Raw genomic sequence first — 19,827 nt, forward strand, 5'->3', positions numbered from 1 at the left:
CAGGCTATTCCCAGATCTGAGTTCTGCACCCCTAAGTACACCAGAGGGTATGTGTTCCACAATACAGGAATTATCTCCCTTGGGGCTGTGACTAAACACCCTTTCCAGGGCAAGGTCACGTGCATTGACAAGCCAAAGCCTCACAGCCCTTTAAGATAGAAAGATCTTCTTTATTAATGAACCCCAACAGTATTTCTTCAGATACAGGAGTTTTGAACTCAAATACTCAGAAGAAAACAAGTTAATATTGCATTATTCTCATAAGAAATACTGCAACTTACTTCCGGTAACATATTGCAAAGCGAAACAGCTTGAAAAGAAAAAAAAATTAAAAAAGAAAAGAAATTAAGTCAATCAAACTGGAATTAAAGTTTTGTTTCTTGGAACGATCGAGTCCTCGCAAGCACAGCTCGTTTCTGCAGATTACTCCCCCAACTGTCGTACAAACAGACCCCGATTGCTTGAATTCCTTATGAGCCCACAGAGGTGCAACATTAAAAGCTACGATTATCGGGTAGCAAGTGCCCCAACCTTCGTCCTCCACGGCAGCCTCGGTGACTCAGCATTAACGGGTTGTGAACGTCTTCCCCCTGAAAAAATGCAGAGAGGGGTCAGCACAGCCCCAGGGGCCTGTGGGGCACATGTAGTGGGGCTCTCCAAGCCAGGCTGGGTTGGAGCTCACAGGGTCAGGCTGCAGAACCAAGTCACGGGGCTCTGGGGAGGAACTAACTCCTGCCCCAAAGCAGCATGCAAACAGAACAAACAGAGAAAAAGGATACCAAGGGGCTCTGGGATAAGCAGAAGGTAAGGGACCTGAGTGAAACCTGTTTACACAACTACTCTCCTCCATGCACTTTGCTGTGGGCTGCTTGTTCACAAAAGGGAGCCAGCCAGCATGGTGGCCTGGTCCCAACCTGGCCAAGGGCAGCAAGTTACTCTGAGGAGCTGCAGAGACACTGGGCAGCAAGACCTAGTCCAGTGCCCACAAACCCACATGGCAGCTGTAACAGAACAGAAAAAAACTCCAGGGATGCCAGCAAGGGCTTGGTGGAGGGAAAACACAGACACCAGGACTTGCAAGGCCATGTATGAGCCTTTTGTGAAGGACCTGCCAGGTTTTTGTCTCAGACTCCGCTCCTCACACGACATATGAGGCAGTAAGCTGTGGGTCACCCCCATGGAACCCCAGTGTGCCCTGGACTACAGTATGGCAAACTGAGCAAGACTGAGCTTGTGATTGGCAGAGCAGCAGACCAGGCCCTGCTTTGCTACTCACGTGATTGTTTTCATTTCTTTCTTCTCTGCATCTGGACGGGCACGGTTGAGCACCTTGAGGAAATCTGATGTTTTCGCCCTCATACGTGTATGAATATAGGCCTGTGTTTCATTAGGACAAAATGGGGACATATCAGCATCCTGTCTTCATTGTCAGCTGAGATTTTAGGACACATCAAAGCCAGGTCACTCTGAACAATTACCCTCATTTCTGTTCTCAGAAAGGAAACAAAACAGATCCAAAAGGGAAAAACCCTACTTCACAGCTAAAATGGAAAGAAAACAGTCTTCTGTCCCAGAGCAGAGAAGAGTCAACAATGCCACCCCTGCATGACTGGGGAAGGCAGTGGGAGACCCTAATGAGTTTCTCCCCTGCTTCTCCCTTTCAGCACCCAGGTTTGATGGGCTGAAGCCACCCTGTGTGTCCCGGCCCTCGTACCTTCGAGCACTTGATGTGATAGTGCAGGTAGTCCCGGAATGTGTGGATCAGGTTTATGGTGTTGTCTCTGGCTGCAGCATTGGTGTGACGGGGGAACAACACTGAAAGAAGAGATTGACACAGACCATTAGTACCTCCTGAGGCTGCACAAAGCTGTCAGGATCAGTGCTGGAGGCTTCAGGGTGTGCTGCATTGAATCCCTGCCTTGCTCTCTATAAAGAGCCCTTTACTCTTGACACATACCAAGATTAAGCAGTACTTGTGATTTTAAATAAAAGGCTTAAGAGCACTTTTCCACATTTCTCACAGCAGCAGGATGCAGACAAGGCCAGGTGTCCAGAAACAATGGCATTGTAGGAAATTGCATGATGTTGTATCAGTGTTTGGGAGATAAAATTAGAGGAGCAAGCTGGAAGGCAGAGCAGGGCACCCAGGCTGCTTAACCAATTTCAAAATCCAGTCTGCCCCCAGGTCTTGAAATTGGTTGTGGATCTTTGCCTGGCAGCTTGCCAGCCCTGTAACATAGACAGACTTTGATGCAAAGCAGGTAGCTTGCTTTTTCCATAAGGTGGTGCTGTGTTAGGTGTCCCAAATCCTAGGGCTGAAAGAACGTTTTGTTTGGGTGATGATCTCACCTGAGACTGTCAGATCAGATAACTGGGAAATTTAGTCTCAACAAGAACAAAGTATGTGCCATCCTGGACCTCTTCTTTCCATAGCTGAAAGCTGCCTAGGCCTCAAGGCACCATTTCCAGCAGAAGGGGAGGGCAATGCTATCTTCACCTTGCCCTGCAGTGTCTGTGCTCCATCTCTGAGCTCCAAACCACAGGAATTCTGGCTTAATAATAACCATCTGGAAGAGACCTGTCACTTTGAACAGGGCAGGGTTTAGACTCCTCTCGACACTGCTACCCAGGGGGAAGCCATGGCTCTGCTGGCCACCACTTCTGCAGGAAGGGGAAAGTGGTTCATCAGTGTTTGGCCCAGAATAGAGGCAGGCTGCAGAAACAGAATGCACTGCTCTGCTGTTGCTCTCTGACTGCCTCTGCTGATCAAGCACTGCACAGCTCCCTGCAGCTGGACAACCTACAAGCATAGTTGCATGAAAACTTTCACAAAAACCTCCAGTTTCCAAAATATCACAGAAAAGCCACTCTTCTCTTTGCTTCCAAATACTGAACTTATTTTATAGGTGGACACTAAACAGCTTACTGTCCACTTCCACATCTTCTTGCCCACAGCAGAGCTCAGGTGACCTGATACAGAAAAGGGACACTCCAAAGGGGCACACAAGGCAGAATGCAACCCCAGAGTCCTTGCAGCCCACAACAGCCCACTTCAACACTCAGGGAAGGTGAATTCCTTTCTGTTTTTCATGCAGCAACAGGAACTTCTCTCCTCCCCAAACATCCCCAAGCCTCAGAGCTGCCTGCTTACCAAAAGTGATGTAGCCAATATTGTCGCCAACGGCTGCGTCAGTGTCTTTCAGCTCCAAGGGTGGCTCCCTGTGGCTGAACAGTACCTGTGGGGCTGTGTGACTGGCCCGACGACCCTCCTTGAACTCCTGAACAAGACAAAGGGAAGGTGAAAGGTGAATCCCACTGCAACCCTTCAGCAACATGCTGGGAAAGCAAATGGGGTTTCCTCACTCCTCAAGGGCAATGAGCAGAAGATGGCCTGGCTTTCCCTGAATGGATTGAGTTCATCAGGTCAAACAACCTGAAAATAACCCCTTTTCCCAGCAAAACCAGCCTAAAATGCATGGCTGGTTTATACATGAATGTAGTACAGCTCCTCAGTGTGTCACACCCCTGCCATGGGTGTTTTGTGGAAGGGACATCTCAGTCTGAACAAGCATACAAGACAGTGCAGCTCCTGCTGGAACTTCAATGCTTCCAGTGAAAGTGGGCAGTGCCCATCACCCTCAAGGAACAGAAATTCTCAGCAAGGGCTGCAAGGTCTCCATCACACCTAGTGTAAAGGTTCTGCCATTTGAGAAACCATCTCCTACCAGAAGTCTGCCCAGGCATCAAGATGCATCTAGAGGTTTGAAGCTTGTATGTGAAGCTGCTCCTCTTAACACTTCCCTACACCTTGAAACAATACCTTCAGGCAGGGAGATCCCTTCCCCCACCTCTGACAGCAGCACAACCCCCACCTCACAGGAAATGAGGCTCTGCATTTCAGGAACTGCAAGGACCATCTCTGTGTGGGGCTGGGAATGTCCAGAGACCATTTTCTTGCCCCAAGGCAGGGCAGTCTTCCCTCTGCCTTACTGACCTCCATCCCAACCGACACATTATCAGCTACTCTTGGCCTCTCCTCTGAGCAGTTTCTCCCGGGAAAGGCAGGAGGATCCATGTCCCTTCTGGAGTACATCACTGGGGTTTCCTTAATGAAATGCTTATCTTGCACTTCTGCCTGCTTAGGCCAGAGGGTGAATGGTTCAAATAGCTTCAGTGGTTAGTTAATGGTCACATTTTCTCCATGAGAGCCCATATGAGCAGACACCATGCCCAGCTGCATTATGCAAGAGCAATAGCTGGAGGGAAAGAGCCAGTGTGACTCAGAGTGGAAATTCCTGTGGCTGGGCAGAGGCAGGGTTTGCTGTTGTAAAAACCAAGAATTCAGGACATGGAGACTCTGGGACAGCTGCTGCCTTGAAGCATTGCCATCTCCCCAGGAGCCTCACTAACCCCATTTTGTTCACATCATGTCTCCCTTCCCATTTTAAAAGCTGAATTCCAGGCTGAGGGATATGCTTGGTGGGGGAAAACCTCAAAGCCAGAGCAGATGCCCTGTCTGTAGCTAATGAACACAGCAAACAGAGCTGTGAGGACTTCCATTGCAACAGACTCCCTTCTGATGACACCCAACACAGGTACAGTGGCCTCCAGCAAACTGGGCCAGTACTTGCTGTCCATGAGTTTCAGCAGCATGGCCTGGCACCCTTGATCGGGTGGGTTAAAGATCTCTGGAACACCCTGCAGGCCCTGCTCCATGGCCATGCCCACACAGAAGGCTGGTTTCCCAGGAGCTTCAGCAGATGAGTGAGTGAGGAACACAGTGGCACAGATGAACACAGGTACAAGCATGCACTGAGCCTCCCCAGCTGCACACAGATGTCTCATTCTCCTCAGGCTGCACAGTCGTTCACAGACTGCAAAGTGCTTACTACAAGTCTCTCAATGCTTCCCAGCTAAACAGCAATTGGGAAAGGTAGCTGAATCCAGACTCAGCTGAGTCCAGTCCATAACTTGGCATTATGATTTATTTGAGCCCAAAAATTCACTGTATTCATGGCTCTAAAAAGCTCAAATTCGAGAGCTGTCACACTGAACTGCTGAAGTATTTCTGCAGCATTTGGGCATTAGCAGGAAGAAAATTCAAGGTGAAGACCACTCTCAGCTCCTCCTCAGGCATGGCATGACATTGTCTCACCCTTCCTCTCCCTTTACAGCCTCCTCAGCTGGCTGGAGATCCCTACACCACAGCTATCCACATTACAGGGCTTCAGAGTGGGGACTGAAGTATTCACTGTGGTGTTTCTCATCTGTAACACATAATACGCTTGATTGGCCAAATGAGCAAGACTATTGATGATACAGATTCCAATGCAAGCGCCAGGAAAATACACTGTCTGTGCCTATTAGCATGTTCTTCCATCCCAGTGCAGCATGGAGCAAAGCATTTACATGTGTTAAACTGCCTTTGTGCTCACTTCAGCAGCTTATTTGGCAATGCTGTTTCAAGCAAGCAGGCATCTGAATTGAGGACCAGACCCTTCCCTGTAATTCAGTTTCCATACCTGCATAAACACCTTTCCGATCACCACGTCATCGTCATCCTTAAATACTGTGCTGAACACAACCGTGACACGGTCCTTCTTTGCCTCAACATACCTGCAGGTGGGAGACAGAGAACACACCTGTGAACCAGAGCTAGGAAATTCAACTGGATGAGGAAGCAGCTTTGTGACAAGGTCAAGTAGATACAACAGCCATTCACAGGCCTGGCTGTTGCAAATTTCCCCTCCCTTGAGACAGTATTTACAGGGAGCACAACATTTCTGTTGGGAGTGGCCAGTTCCTCTCCTGCATGCAGCCACAAGTGCTGCCACTAACAGAGACTCTTGTGTAACATCCAAGCAGCCCAAGGCATAAGCATAACCCTCATGGGATACTTGTGGCAGCTTAGGACAGGCCCTTATTACCCTGGCCAAAGCATGAAGCAGGAGAATTTCCTGACTTTCCACCAAAACCTACAGCTGTGCAAAGAGCAGGCCACTGACCACTGTCCGACCCCCGTGCTGTTTGGTTTGAACACTTACATTGTCTCATCATCCCTGTAGTGGATGACTGCTCTTTTTTCTCCTTCTTTGCCCTCTTCCTGGAATTTGAAATACTTCTCAAAGACTGAAGCAAAGCAGTTGCGCTTCAACATGCCAGCTTGGTGCACAATGGCATCCTTGTCTGCAGGGAGGTTCTCCAGGTCGTAGAGCAAAGAGACATTGTAACCTGGGAAGGGACAACCACTAGCCGTAATAATCTACATAGGGCCTTAATGAAACAAGAGACATTTTTTTTAAAGACACACCTACAGTCCCACTTTTGCCTTAAATCCTCCCAAAAGCCCCAGAGGTGAGTTCTTCCCACTCCAAGCACTTGCCAAAAGCCATGCCTAAACTCGGCGCGTGGCCATGGCAACGTTCCCGGGGCTCCTTCCCAAGCTCCCAGACACACGTGCTGGCTGAACTGCTCCCAAGTTTTTGCAGTGAGTAGGAAGAGATGTTGTCACAGGTAACCATGGTTTTCCTGTGTCTTACAAAGCATCTATGAGAAGAACAAAGACCCCAACCGTGAGGAACAGAGGCTTCCTGGAGGAGGACTGCATAAAGAATTACAGCTTGTGCTGCAAGTTACTTCATCCCTGACGTGTCTGAGCCTCCTTTTAAATTGGCAATTTCAAATTGCCATTCATTGTATAGAGATCCTCACACACCAAGCTCTTCAAGTGCAGTCTTCATATGAGCACTTTTCAGGTGACTTCAGTAATTTAGGAATTGCATTTTCTCACACACACACATACACACACACACACACACACACACACACACACACACACAGAGTGAATGTTATTGCAGGGTTACCTGATTCAGGATTTACCAAGTAGCTTCCATAGACTTTCTTCAATACCTAGAAAAGAAATTAAACATTGAAAGCACAAGCTATCAAGACTTGTTTCCTCCTGCACAGCCTAGGCCATATTTGGTCTTCTTTCAAAGTATCAAATTACAGCACCTGCCTACCCTAGTCTAAAAGAACTCAGACAAGTATTAAGTCATCAGCTTCTATTACTATTGGCTGTTCCTGCTCTAGGGAAGGCTCCCTGAACTGCACTGACAGGGGACATACTGCAGAAGACTCAAAACTGGAACTTTTTCAAGTCCTTGCTAGTTGGATTTGTGTGGGGAAGAAGCCTTATAGCTCATACCTTCAAAGGAGAACAATCAGCAGAGCCTGACACAACAGATCTGAGTGCTACCACTTTTCCTTCCATTCAAAGGCAGATAGGAAGTGTGCCTAGTCCCTCTCCTCACAGGACGGCAAGTTCAGAGCACACATGGCCTGGTGACCACATTCAGTCTCAGCCTATTGCATGAACAGATGGGGATCGAGAGGAGATTGCCAGGCAGGCTTGGATGACTCCCAGAAGCAGAACCGCCTACAGCACAGCAAAAACCTTTCTTCAAACGTAATTACTGCTGAATTTTACATCAATGGCAATTTCCAACTGAGCCATAGCTCTGTGTCAATGAGGGGGCTGGGAACAGGCAGTATTTCACAGAGAACACAACAGTGCTGTGGCAGAACTGGCCCTCCTGGGATGACACCCACTACCACGTGGAAAGGATACACAGACTCTCTGCATGCCAAAACCTCCTCTCAGCAGAGAGCCTGCCTGCAGCGATGCAGGAAGATGCCCTGTCTTAGTAGGAAGCCAACTCTGCATTCCTCACAGTGGGGTTTCACCAAAGACAGAGCAGAAACAAGCAACATTGTCTGCAGGCAAGTACAGAAAGCAACATTATGACAACTGGAGATTGAAAATGGAATTTCTATTTAGGCAGCACTTCCAAGCCAGTCCCGCATAGATCCTATTTTCCTCTAAAAGTTTATAGGAAGTTGTCTTCCATCACCACCACAATGGCTGCTGGTGCACAGTGCTGTCAGCCACTCACCCACCACAGGAGTTCTCTGGGGATCACTGATCCTCACTAAACATGCTGGGAAGGCTCCACCATTTGAGCTACTTTACACTCCTCATGCCAGCAGCAGTGCCTTCAGTAGCAGGCAATGCTGCAACTAGAAAGTTCTGCATTCAGGAACCAGGAAAGCAGGACACTCAATCATATCTCTTCTGACTTAGGTGAATCTTATGGCAATTTGCAGGAATTCACTTTGGGTTCAAATCACCTGTTTCTCACCAGACTCACAATAAACTGATGGAGCAGCTTCCTTGTTTTCTTCCAAGGACAGACATCCAGAGGCAAAAGCCTGCTGAAAAGCCCTGGGTGAACCCCATTTGCTAACATGTGGAGATTTGAAAACTGACTCAGGAACTGAGTCACACTTCCTGCCTTGCCATCCAACCACAGCTCAGAGAGGCTCCTTTTTTCTACCATAAATGGCCCTCCAAGCCACAGGGCCCAGTCAACAGGAACTGAGCCTGCGACTTCACACAGCAGCAGTGAAAAGGGAACCAGTCTGCAAACCAAGGTCTGCACACGCAGCAGGAGACCAGCACTTGCTCTCAAGTGTGGTTAAGAGTCAGAAGAGAAGCACCACAGATCTGTCTTGGTACGTTCCTTCACTTGTGGCTCAACACATCAGTCAGGGAAACTATTTCTCCATGGTTAGGCTTTGCTTTGAACTTGCAGAATTAGTGGTACCTTCTACCTTTCAGGCTGCAGAGTCATACAAGATGACTACTTTTTCATGAGAGAGTGTGAACACTCTTGCCCTTGTCTTTCAGTGAAGTGGGACTCCTGGCTGGCACAGGGCTGTTCCTTTGACCATCGTGAGATGGGAGCACAGACACTTCTCTAAGGGTCAGATGTTAGATCCATCAACATCACAGGGCATTGCCACCAATGCAGTATTTGTAGGCAGAAGACCTTGAGATGCTTACTCACCTCATCAGCACCGTGTTCCTGGAGTTCCTTGTAGAATTTCAGAGAAATACTGACCATCACTTTTGTCTTGTCTCCATTGGGGTTTGAAATATGGTAAAGGACTCCATCGAAGTCTAAGAAACAAATGAGAAATGTGAGGGAACAGGAACCAGCTCCTATTACTGAGGAAGGTTTTCCCTGCAAGTTCTAGTAACTGCATAAAGCAACACTGCTCCTCTTGCTCCAGCCCTCATACACAGCAAGAGACAAACCTACAATTAAGGAAAATGGTAATGTCATGTAGGGAGACCTGCTATCATTCGCAGGGATGAAACAATTTTGACACCTGTCCATCACAGAGAGCTTTAGTCTAGTGTCATTTAGCATCCCTAGCAAATCCACTTGTGCTCAAAGCACAAGGATACAAACATGCAGAGACGGGAGCCTTCTGGATGGGCAGCACAGAAAGTGACTGACATGCCCACAGGCCAGAGCTGCAGCCTGGAGGAGAAAACCTCTGCCAGCAAAGGCGGCTCAGCCGCTGCTTGCTTGAGAGCTTCCACTTCACTATAGAATGGGCAGGGAGGGCAGGAGGAAGGGAAAGGCAGCCCTCCAGCTACCTAGAAAGCTCCACTTCCCCATGGAGCTTTGCAGCTTACACAGATTCCTGATAACAGAGTCAAAAAATCAGTTGCTGAATAAATAATTGAACTTCCTTGGCATTTGTCTTCCTGAAGAGCAAGCTTGAGGTGATGAATCCATTTTGCCTGTAACCCTAAGTCAGCTTCTTAACAACCCAAAGCAGATGGTGCTAAAGACCTCGTAACAAGTAGCACCAAGGGCAGGACTGGAGAACAGATGAGGTAAAGGAGAAGAGCTATGTAGCAGGCACACACCAAAGCACTACCACCATCAAACTCAATGCTCTAGGGAAGTCCCAGAGAAGGCAAACAGACAGAGAAATAGTGGGGCAACCAACAAAGCCCCAGCTCTGGGAATACCGCAGGGTCTCCACATTGCCTCTGCCCAGTGGTGTGAGCAGACTGTTCAAGCCAGCCCTTGGTTCAGAGAAGTCAAGAGAGCTGTGGAGCTTACCTGCAAATGTTACTTCTACTGCCTCTGGTTTATTTCTAAAAAGCAAAGAAAACAAAGAAGGTAAATGAGAACTCTAGCAGCAGCCTCCAAACTGTGAAGGAAAGAGGATTAATTTCCAACGCCTTATTTCTCACAGGGAGCTCTTCCTCAAAACCCTTTTATCTCCTGCTCTCCAACTAGTAGTAATCTTTGACAAGAGATCTTAGACTTCTTCCCCTTTCTATAAGCACCAGTTTCACCCCAGATGATGTAAAATAGACCTTGAAGCTGGCACAGATTTATTATTTCTAGTTTATGAATAGATTTTGACATTGCAGATTTCCAGTTAAAAATGCCTAAGAAAGCTACTCCTTTCTAAGAAGTTTGTTTTCACAAGCACACACTCTGTACAGAACAGCCATGACACAGGTTTTGGAACAGAGGATCTTTTGTAATGTCCTGCAATACCAGTTCATGGAAGGAGCTGAATAATCCTTCCTGACACAGTGCCCCCTTCACCATCAGCACCAGCTCTGCAAATGTGTTGATATAACTTGTTTGCAGAGAAGACCCCTTTTCCTAGTCAGGAAAGTGTTAGTAGTGTTAGGAGCCAAAGAAGGAAACTCCACATGTTCATTTAATCCTGCCCCCCTTCCAAAACACCCCAAACCATTTTGCCAACAGCCTCTGCAGAAAAACTGTAGCTGTGGATGTGCTCTAACTGCCTTAAGTGGTCTCTGGGACCCCTGATCAGCAACAAAACCCTTTGCAAGCCAAAGGCACATCACATCTTTCACTGTGACTATGAAGAACTGCTTCTTAACAAACTGTATTTTGACATTTGTCCATGATCTGTGAAAGAGCAGGATTCCACAAAAGATGTAACTGCTTCTGGAAGGCCATTTCATTGGGATTGGCACTACATAACTGCTTTCACAGCTCCAAGGGGACTGGTATTAATAGGTCATTCTCCAACAGGGAATTGATGCAAAGGTATCTCCACTGCTGAGAGCAGGCATGGAAAATGAGAACAGGATAAAAAAGCCAGTCTGCTACTGCTGTTTCACACTGCATCTCCATTTATTTTTCAAAAGTAGATGATATTAGAGTACAGGCTAATAATGCTGCTGCTAACAGAAATCTAGTCTATAACAGCTCTTTCCCACCTGTCTGAACCAACATACTGAAATAACTCCCCAGAGTAAAGTCAGTGGTCTCAACTATGCTGCTGCTGCTGCCCAGAGATCAGCTTCAACCGTTTTGCTCAAACTTGCTCTTCCATGCACTTATGTGCTGCTGGGTACTGGCTACACCATGGTACATACACTGAGAAAGGTGGGGGGAAGTGATGACTCAATATCTACTTTCCCTGACCATATTCTGTAACAATTTAAATTATTCTATCTCAGCAGCAAGCACTGTTTTTTCATCAGCTTTTCTGCAGCCAGGCTCATTCCTGGAAGGCAGAAAAGACCACAATGTGATAAAACTCAAGCTGGGCAATACAGGGAGACCAAGACACTGCACTACACTGATCCCAGACACTCACCAAGTCAACAACATTTTACTCCAGCAGAAAGGGAGGAATTAACCCCCAGACAGAGATCCTCAGTGAAAATGAAGAGGTGTTCCTGCTTCTTGAAAGTGATAAACTGTGAAAAGCAAAAACCCTTTCTTTGTCTAAAGGTTGGGGAGCCTCTGTCTTTTGTGCCACTTTGCTGAAAATAAAAAACCACACACTTGAAAGAAGCAGTGCAAGTGCACCCAAAGCTGGTCCTTTAGTATAAAAGCTGTGCCAGCTACCTGTGACCTCTCTTGCTTTCATCTCCCCTTCCCAGCTGGACCTGACACAGGCTCAGCAGGCATCCCTGGCTGTATATTTAGCCTGGGCTCTTGGAAAGGGGAGCAATTCCCCAAGCCTTGTTCAAGCCACTTCTGCTCAGTGATGATGGCTCAGAGCAGAGATGAAAGAAAATCCCAGAGAACGCACTCGGTCAGTTGATGCAGACATGTTCTTCTTTTAGAGCACCACACTCAAACGTGGGAATCAGCTTGGATGGCAGTATAAATTTTTATAAAAAAAGAAACCTATGTAGGAAGCTTTAAAGATAGCACAGCCAGGCACACGAGAGCTAGGAATATTAAACAGGATGCATCCTTAAACCTCTGTTCCATCTTCTCAGAGTTAAACCTTTCAAATCCCACTCCCCACACACATAGAGCTGACACCTCCCAGAGCCCCCATTCCCAGCACAGCCTTCCAAACACAGCACCTCCCTCTGAGAAATGCAAGGAAGTGGCTGACAGCCAGTGCACTGGAGTGGTTTTGCTGAGGAAGGACGATTCCCCATTTGGTTGCCCTGTGCCCAGGGGACAGCAGGAAGATCACTCATCACATCACTGAGGAAGCCGAACAAGACCATGTGCAGGAGCCAGTTGATGGCTCTGCACTAGAGCCTTTGTTCTGCACACAAAAGCTCACTGCTAACACAGCTGGGCTCGAGCCTGTTATTGTGCAAACGTCATTTCTTTGAGAAGTTATTTTAACGCTGATTTCCCAAGTGGCTTAGTTCCGTGGATGGTGAGGAGGGGGAGTATTTAAGGGAAAAGAAGGTAACTGGGCGGAACTTTGGGTGCTGAATATTCAACCGCTTCCCGGCACAGCCTCAGTGAAGCAAGAGCTCACGTGAGCTGCATACAGAGCTCCTCGCAGCCACACTGGCCCTCTCACCTACAGCACAGTGGGTTTTCTGCCTCACTGGGCACACAGTTAAGTAACCCAGGCCTGGCCCAGCCCAGGGGAGGACAGGGAAAAGCACTGAAAGTGTGTCTGGGAGCAAAGTGAGCCTTCTTAGCCTTTCATAGTTCAGGAGCTTTACAATCACAGTGTTTAAAGTGCTTCTATTTATTTCTCTGGCTCACCTCATCAAAACTACCCTGGCTACTCAAAATGTTTCTCCAACAGAAGAACCATTCCTTTTGCTACCCAGATTGTTGTTCCTGCATCAAGAAGTCCCCAGGCAGAAGAGAGAGGAGCTCTTGCCTCCAGCATTCCATAGTTTCTGGATGAGCAACAACACGGCAGGTCACACACACATGTTCACTTCCCCTTGACCTTCCAGCAACCCCATCTTCTACCAGTAGAAATAGTCCTATGGAGGCACAACATGTCCTCTCAGTGTTCTGTCCTTCCTGCTCTTGTGCAAGTGAAGGTTCAGTGCAGAGGATTCACAGCAGGCCTGGGATGGTGCCTGCACCACTGAGGGTGGGTACCAGGTACTGTCAGGTTACCAGCATGACCCCAAAGAGCTCTGCCTGGTCTAGCGTGCTCTGGTGTCCCTTGCCTCCAACCACCCGTAGTGAGAATTGGCAGTTTAGCAGCTTGATGCTGAATGACTCTAAATCCCAGCCAGACTGGGATTTAGACTCCAAATCCCAACTGGGAAGCCAGGAGGGTTCAATTCTACCCCTGATTCAAAATGCTGAGAAACAGACTAAGTCTGGCTATACTCAGAGGATTTCAGGTAGGACACCTCACCCACTCCTGGGGCAGAGAGCTGCTGTGACCCCTGCAAGCTCCAATGCTACCTGAACCACAGCATCCCCCCAGTGCCCTTCCCTGTTTGCTACCCTCTGCCTTGAATGGACAATAAGACCAGCTCATACCATGGATAACTGAGATGGCTTCTCTCTGCACTGAACACTGAATCCAGACCAGACCTTTCTGCAAACCCCTGCCTGAACTTTGATGCTAAAATGGCAGCTGTTCCCAGCAGCAGTTTATTTTGTGATAACAGTTATCGGGTCTGAAGTCAAACCCACACCAAATACCATCTGCCCTCTGCTTGTAACAATAAAAGACCCTGACAGGTTTTACATCTTCTTGCCTGTGTTCCTCCTATTCATCTGCAAATGGCTTCTACACCCTGTCTATCTAGAACAGGGCCAGCTCCAAATCAGATTTTTCAGCCCGGCAGAACATCCGTGAAGAGCCACAGTGCCCATGGAGAGACACCAGCGAGCACTTAAGAGCAATAGCAAATCTCTTTTCTGACAGCACTTCCTCACTTGACTCGGACAACTTCCCTGTTTCATTCTCAGGCCACAAAGGCTCTTAGCCATATGTTACAACAAATTTAAGAACTTGGCTGACAATCATACTGAAGCATCTCCCACACCACAATTAAGGCCTCCATCAAATAATGGAGAATGGCAATTATTTCAAAAGCTGCAGGCACGCAGATACTCTTATCTCTTGCCTCATAGGAGAGGGGGGAAAAAAGGGATATTTCAAAGCCTAAAGCTCTGAGCAGAGCTTTCAGATCACCAGAGTCAACACACAATTTGGATAAAGTGAGCCAGATTCAGTGACAGACTGCAGACTCTCGCTACAGAAAGGTCACCTCAATAAAAAAAATTATGAGCAACATCTAAAATTATCTGAACAGTTCCTCCACTTCTGGACCCCACTCAGCTAACAAAAGCCTCTCTGCGTAAGCTGCAGGAGCATATGTTATCAAAGAGCTCCCATAGCTCTGGCAGCACACCCACCATGAACTCGAGCAAGAGTGCTCTGTCAGGTGGGTGGTGGGAGCAGTGTACAGCAGCCCTACACATACCAATTCTCCCCTCCTGGCTAGGTGACATCTACAAGCTCTTCCCTTGCTGTGTGCCCAATAGCCTGGAGGAGCAGGCTGGTAGGAAAGCAGCAGGATTCACAGTGGACAAAGCACAGATAGACCTGCAGCATGCTGGCAGGTCCCCTTCCAGCCAGATCTTTGCTCTCTGCATCCTCAGCTGTAGGCAGAGAGCCTGTGGTTCCCCACCAGAATGATCCAGAGTTGTGCCAAGTCTCTGGGGAAGAGCCTCATTTTGCACACACATTTACTTTCTGTAGTACAGTGATGGATACCTACTTTTCTCTGGTGTCAAGGACTGGTGGCTGGAGTGAGAACCAATGTTTGAAGATAAAACAGAGCAGGCTCCTCTTAGGAACCGAAGATGAAAACTGAGGCTGGAGTGATGACAGAACCACCTCTGAAAGCCTAACACTTTTCAGACCTGGCTTTTCTTCCCTCCTGTTCCCTGTGCTGATGTACAAAACAGGAGCACTGCGTACTTCCAGACAGATGTGGTTCACAATCCACTGGAAATGCAAAGTCACCTTTCTTGGTGTCTGAAGCAGGATGTGCTGTGACAACTCAGGAGCTATGCTCCAACACCTACAGCACCCTCAGTCAAAGTGGACAGCCCAGGTGTACCATGAGCACTGCCCGTGCCAGCAAAACCCAAGGGTACCTCTTTCTGCCAGCAGCATATCCCGAGCACTCTGCAGTCAGGCAGTCTGAGTTTTGGCAGGTGAGCTTGTGTGCCTGGACAGATGTCCAGCTCCAGGCTGGGTTTGTGAAGATACTGAGCCAGCACTTGCCACTACTGCTGAAGGAGGTAGATCTGATCCCTGCTCCATGGCTGCACCATGATGAGCAGCCATGACACAATGAATGGGATGAGGAAATTCATCTAAGCTAAAAATACCCAGTTTTGCCTGTTTAATTTTAACCTAGGTCACTTCCCCAATCCTGTTTCCCCTGAAGCCACAAAAATGCCTGTCTCAGCAAGAAGGAGGGGGTGGCAGAAGAACAGTCTCTGATTTTGGTGGGGTGTCTGAGCATCTCTGAAAGCACTGGAGCCACATATAACCATAGCCACTCCTGAAGAGAATTCTTCAGAAGTGCCTGGCAGGATTCAAAGCTCCTCTACCCTCCCAGAACACCAACAGCCTCCTGAGTCTCTCCATGATGAACTCACTTCAAGTCACACCATGAACACAAAGTTCTAACTGCCTGGTTTCAGCCAGGGCTCAGCCTCTGTGTCTGAAAGGCAGAGCTCTGCAGCCCACAAACATCAAGTGGCCGCAGGTGGGAAATACCATAAAGCAGGTGGGTGTAGCTTCAGCCCAGCTCCTACTGGCTCACAGGAACCACTCTGCAGCAGGGAAGTTCAAGCTTCAGATGATTTCCTATGCAGCTAATTGTCAGGAAGCCCTGCAGAGCTGTACCTACTAATGACTGTAAAGAAACCAACAATTTCATTTGAGATGCTCTTCCCTCCACCCCCAAACTAGGAAAAGGCATGCTGTACCCCAGCTATGCAAATTTGTGTTCTTTTGCACAGTGGGTAACTAATAAGTAACAGTTTGAGACAGATGATTAATTTACTAAAGATTTTGGGTACGCTATAAATGACTGGGGAACCAAACCCTAAGACCAAGGCTCTGTGCCACACTTCCACTGAGGTCAGTTAAATCAGAGCAGGACAAAACTGGATGGCAAATCTGTTAGTGTCAAACAGAATGAGTATTCATCAGACACGAAAAACAATTATCAAAATGTTTTACACTTAAAGTGTCTGTGGGAAATTTTTTATGTCTCTGCAGTTAGCAAATGAAAGCAATGATGAGAAACACCCAATGGTAGAGCTCATCTCCTCACATGACATTTCTATCAGAAATGGGAAAATCCACCAGCTTCCAGGCAACATCTCATGTACAAATGAATTGGTCAAAAGCTTATGGAAGCTTTCTCCTGACATATAAAAAAGCTCATGAGCCAACCTCATTTCAACAAACTTATTTCCAGGTACTGACCAGGTATTCCCGTATTGCAGAAGTGAATTCCTAACTCAAGGTATTTCAACAGATTCTGGTAGCTTTAATTTTTTTTTTTTTAATGTGGTTGGTTTAAGAGAATAGATTTAAACAAAGAAATTGCTAGAACAAAATAAGGAAAAAAATAGATGCATTGAAGTCCATCATCTGTTACCACCATGATCTAAGTATCATGTTTCAACAGTGGCTGTCCAAGAAGGTGAGATTTCCATGGGGTTTGCCCACAAAACCAAATTAAATTTGAAATTACCCTTTTTACAGGTGGATGCTGACAAGCCCCAAGGATCTTATGCAGGGAAGACTCTCAGAGTTGGGTTAGGCACTGTCTCAAGTGCTGATCTCTGTCTGCAGTCCTGCCAAGGTACCTTTTACACTGGGAACTCCAGGAACAGCTGATGGACCTCCACGCAGTGAAGACTTTGACATATATGACAATACTGTTATGGCAGTTAATGAATTTCAGCTTCTAAATGTGACCTAGTTCTACATGACAAGGTGAAATGTGGAGTGTCTCCCACCTGATAGCCCAGGAAAGCTCTGCAGGAACCTGCCAAACTATGGCTGCAGTGCAGCAGAGGGGAGCAATGCAGCCCATGTCACAGGATAAATCTCTGGCAGAGGATTTGGAAATGAACCCTGCCCTGCCCCACTTCCAGGCTGGTGCTGAAGCCAGCAGGCACACCTAGCTCTGAGACACCCACTATTGACAAATCCCTGCATCACATCTGCTGCACTTCTGGGTTAGAGCAAATATTGTAAACCCAACTCAGCCCCAGTGTCACTCCTACCAGTCACCAATTTTTTCAAGGCTTGACTTTGCCCTGATTGTCCTGTATTCATCCCCAAGATACACCTTGGAAAACCATCACCAAACAGCAAAACACAGGAGATGCCTTCCTGCCTGCAGGCTGAGCACCACAGGAGTAACTCGAGAGCTGTGGCCATAAGAAAAAGAAATATCACTTGAATAAATGTTTTGTAACATCCTTTCCTTAGAAGATTTGAAATCAGGAGAAACCTCCCTGCACTTGCTTGGATGGGGGACCCCAGAACAAGCATAGAAATAAATTCATAAGTAAATGTCTTCCTCACCTTCAGCAATATGCTAAAGACACAAAACCTATCTGGAAACGTCATCTAAAGAACTGAACGTGCCATAAATGACTAAGAGGCAGAAGCAGAGTACCATGAGCCACCCTACAAATTGATCCAGGAGCAATCAGTATGTCAGGCATGCGTGCCAACACACAAGTGAGGTGGCTTTGCCAGACAGCAAAATGGAAATCTCAGCGTCCTGCAGGCTGGTGCAGGGCAAGCAACCACAGCTCTGCCCACCGAGTCAGAGTTTTGGGAGTGCATCCAAACCTGCAAACTGTCCCTCTATGTCACATCAACACAGAGACACATGCACATACTTCTCTCTCCATCAGGAAGAGTGCCTTGGCACAGACTAGTGATTGACAAGCTGTTCTGACACTCACTATGAACCTCTGTACATGGCATATTTTCTAATGGATGCAGCTGCAATACCACAGTGGTCACCTGGGAGCTCTCTGTGCCTAGTGCAGTGCCTGTACTCCAGGGAAACTTGTTGCATTAAATGATCAGGGCTCAAGACAAATCAAAATCTGGGAGCAGCTCATCTGTCATCCAAGGCAGAGCAGCCTGTGAGATTCTTTTATGGAAAAAAAAACCCCACCAAAACAAAACAAAAAGCCAATCTGAGCAAAAAGTCAACTGAGAGTGGGAGAAAGCAGAATAAGTGGCCTCTGAGAAGGTTCTGCATGCAAAAGGCTGAGACCTTCAAAAATCGCTGAAGAAAAAAGGTAACACAGAAAAAGGCACCTGCCTGGGGGGGTCCTTTCCTGGAGCAGCCTGAGCCCTGCCTTGTGAGGCGCCAGGGCAGGCTCCACCCCAGAGATAACAGCACTGTGCTCTGCCTCTCAAGGCTTTGTCTCTGTACAAAGGTGTCTCAGTCAGCAGGCAGTGCATTGAGCCCACAGGCCACTCGGTTGCAGATAAGGACACTCATACTGAAGGGACTTCCTTCCAACCTAAGATGTCCTCGCAAGATCTTTACAGCCTGGTGCAATACTTCATGTAAAAAAAATACACTGGCTCCCCGAGACGGAACTGTGCCAGCCAGAGATGCGGGTATGAACTAGATCCCCCCCAGTGTGCCCCCCGAGGCTAGGACACCCACCGGGCTGGCATCAGGGCCTGGCTGACCTGTGTGCCTGTATTCCTTCTGCTCGAGAAAGCAAAGAGGGAACAAGCTGGAATTTGCTCTTCATCCCCAAAGCAAAAGACTGAGGTCGTGACTCCATACACAGGCTTCTTGTTCCTCGGCTCCCCCTACACATTCTGTACCAGCGCTGGCACCACGCTGATGAAGCCCGTTTTACCCAAAGCAAACATCCTGCAAATCAACTTTCCTCCCTTCCCAACTTCCTCCTTGTCCAGGCCCTGTCCTCCAGCCCGCCTCAGCACGGCAATCTCCGACACCCTTCCCAGATCCGTCCCGCTCCCCCGGGCTCTCCCTTGCCCTGGCACTAACGACCCCATCCAGCCCCACTCTCCCGTCCAACACTGCCCTGTCCCACTCTGCTCCCTTATTCCCCGGGCCTTCCCTCCGCCCAAGCTCTGCCCATCCCCGCCGCCCGCAGCTCAGCTCCCGCACCCTGACCACCCTCCTCCCAGCCCCTGCACCCCGTGCCCGCTCCGCCCTCCTGCTTCCCGGGCCGCCGCCTGGCAGCACAGCACCCGCTGGCTCGGCGCCGCTCCCGCCACTCTCCGGCCCCACATCCTGCCTTGTCACCCTTCCCCGGCCCCCACCTTCCGCCGCTCTCAGCCCCATCCTCCCCGGCACTACCCGCCAGGCTCTACCGAGTGCCCGGGCGCCCGGCACGGCCCGGGCCCCGCCAGCCACCGCCCCCTCGCCCCTCCCTCGCTCCGCGGACTCGTCTCCGCCCCGCCCCGGCTCCCCTGCCCCTACCCGGCGGCCGCGCCCTCGAACTTGAGCGTGAGGGTCTCCTCGATGATGCGGTTGTTGACCTCGAGCAGGATCATGTCGGTGCCGGGAGCGGCTCTGAGGGAGCCGAGCCCGCTGCGCGCACCGGGGACCCGCCCGAGCCTGCGCCGCCGCTTCCGCTCTCGCGCCCGCGCGTCACTTCCGGCTCGGCGCCGCCGCAGGCCCGC

At 48.7% G+C, this 19,827-nt stretch overlaps 1 protein-coding gene across 1 annotated transcript; it reads right to left on the reverse strand.

Annotated features, from left to right (window-relative positions):
• Window positions 1-145: 145 nt before the first annotated feature.
• ARPC2 (actin related protein 2/3 complex subunit 2) lies at window positions 146-19,801 on the reverse strand. Its single transcript, XM_079310677.1, has 10 exons — window positions 19,625-19,801; window positions 9,984-10,018; window positions 8,910-9,022; window positions 6,864-6,909; window positions 6,045-6,231; window positions 5,523-5,616; window positions 3,152-3,278; window positions 1,715-1,815; window positions 1,277-1,377; window positions 146-590 (listed from the first exon to the last, which is right to left on the reverse strand). The coding sequence occupies exons 1-10, from the start codon at window positions 19,696-19,698 to the stop codon at window positions 566-568; spliced, it is 903 nt and encodes a 300-aa protein (XP_079166803.1). The 5' UTR covers window positions 19,699-19,801; the 3' UTR covers window positions 146-565.
• Window positions 19,802-19,827: the final 26 nt, after the last annotated feature.

The sequence above is a fragment of the Erithacus rubecula genome, assembly GCF_903797595.1.
Source record: "Erithacus rubecula genome assembly, chromosome: 8".
Lineage (NCBI taxonomy): Eukaryota > Metazoa > Chordata > Aves > Passeriformes > Muscicapidae > Erithacus > Erithacus rubecula.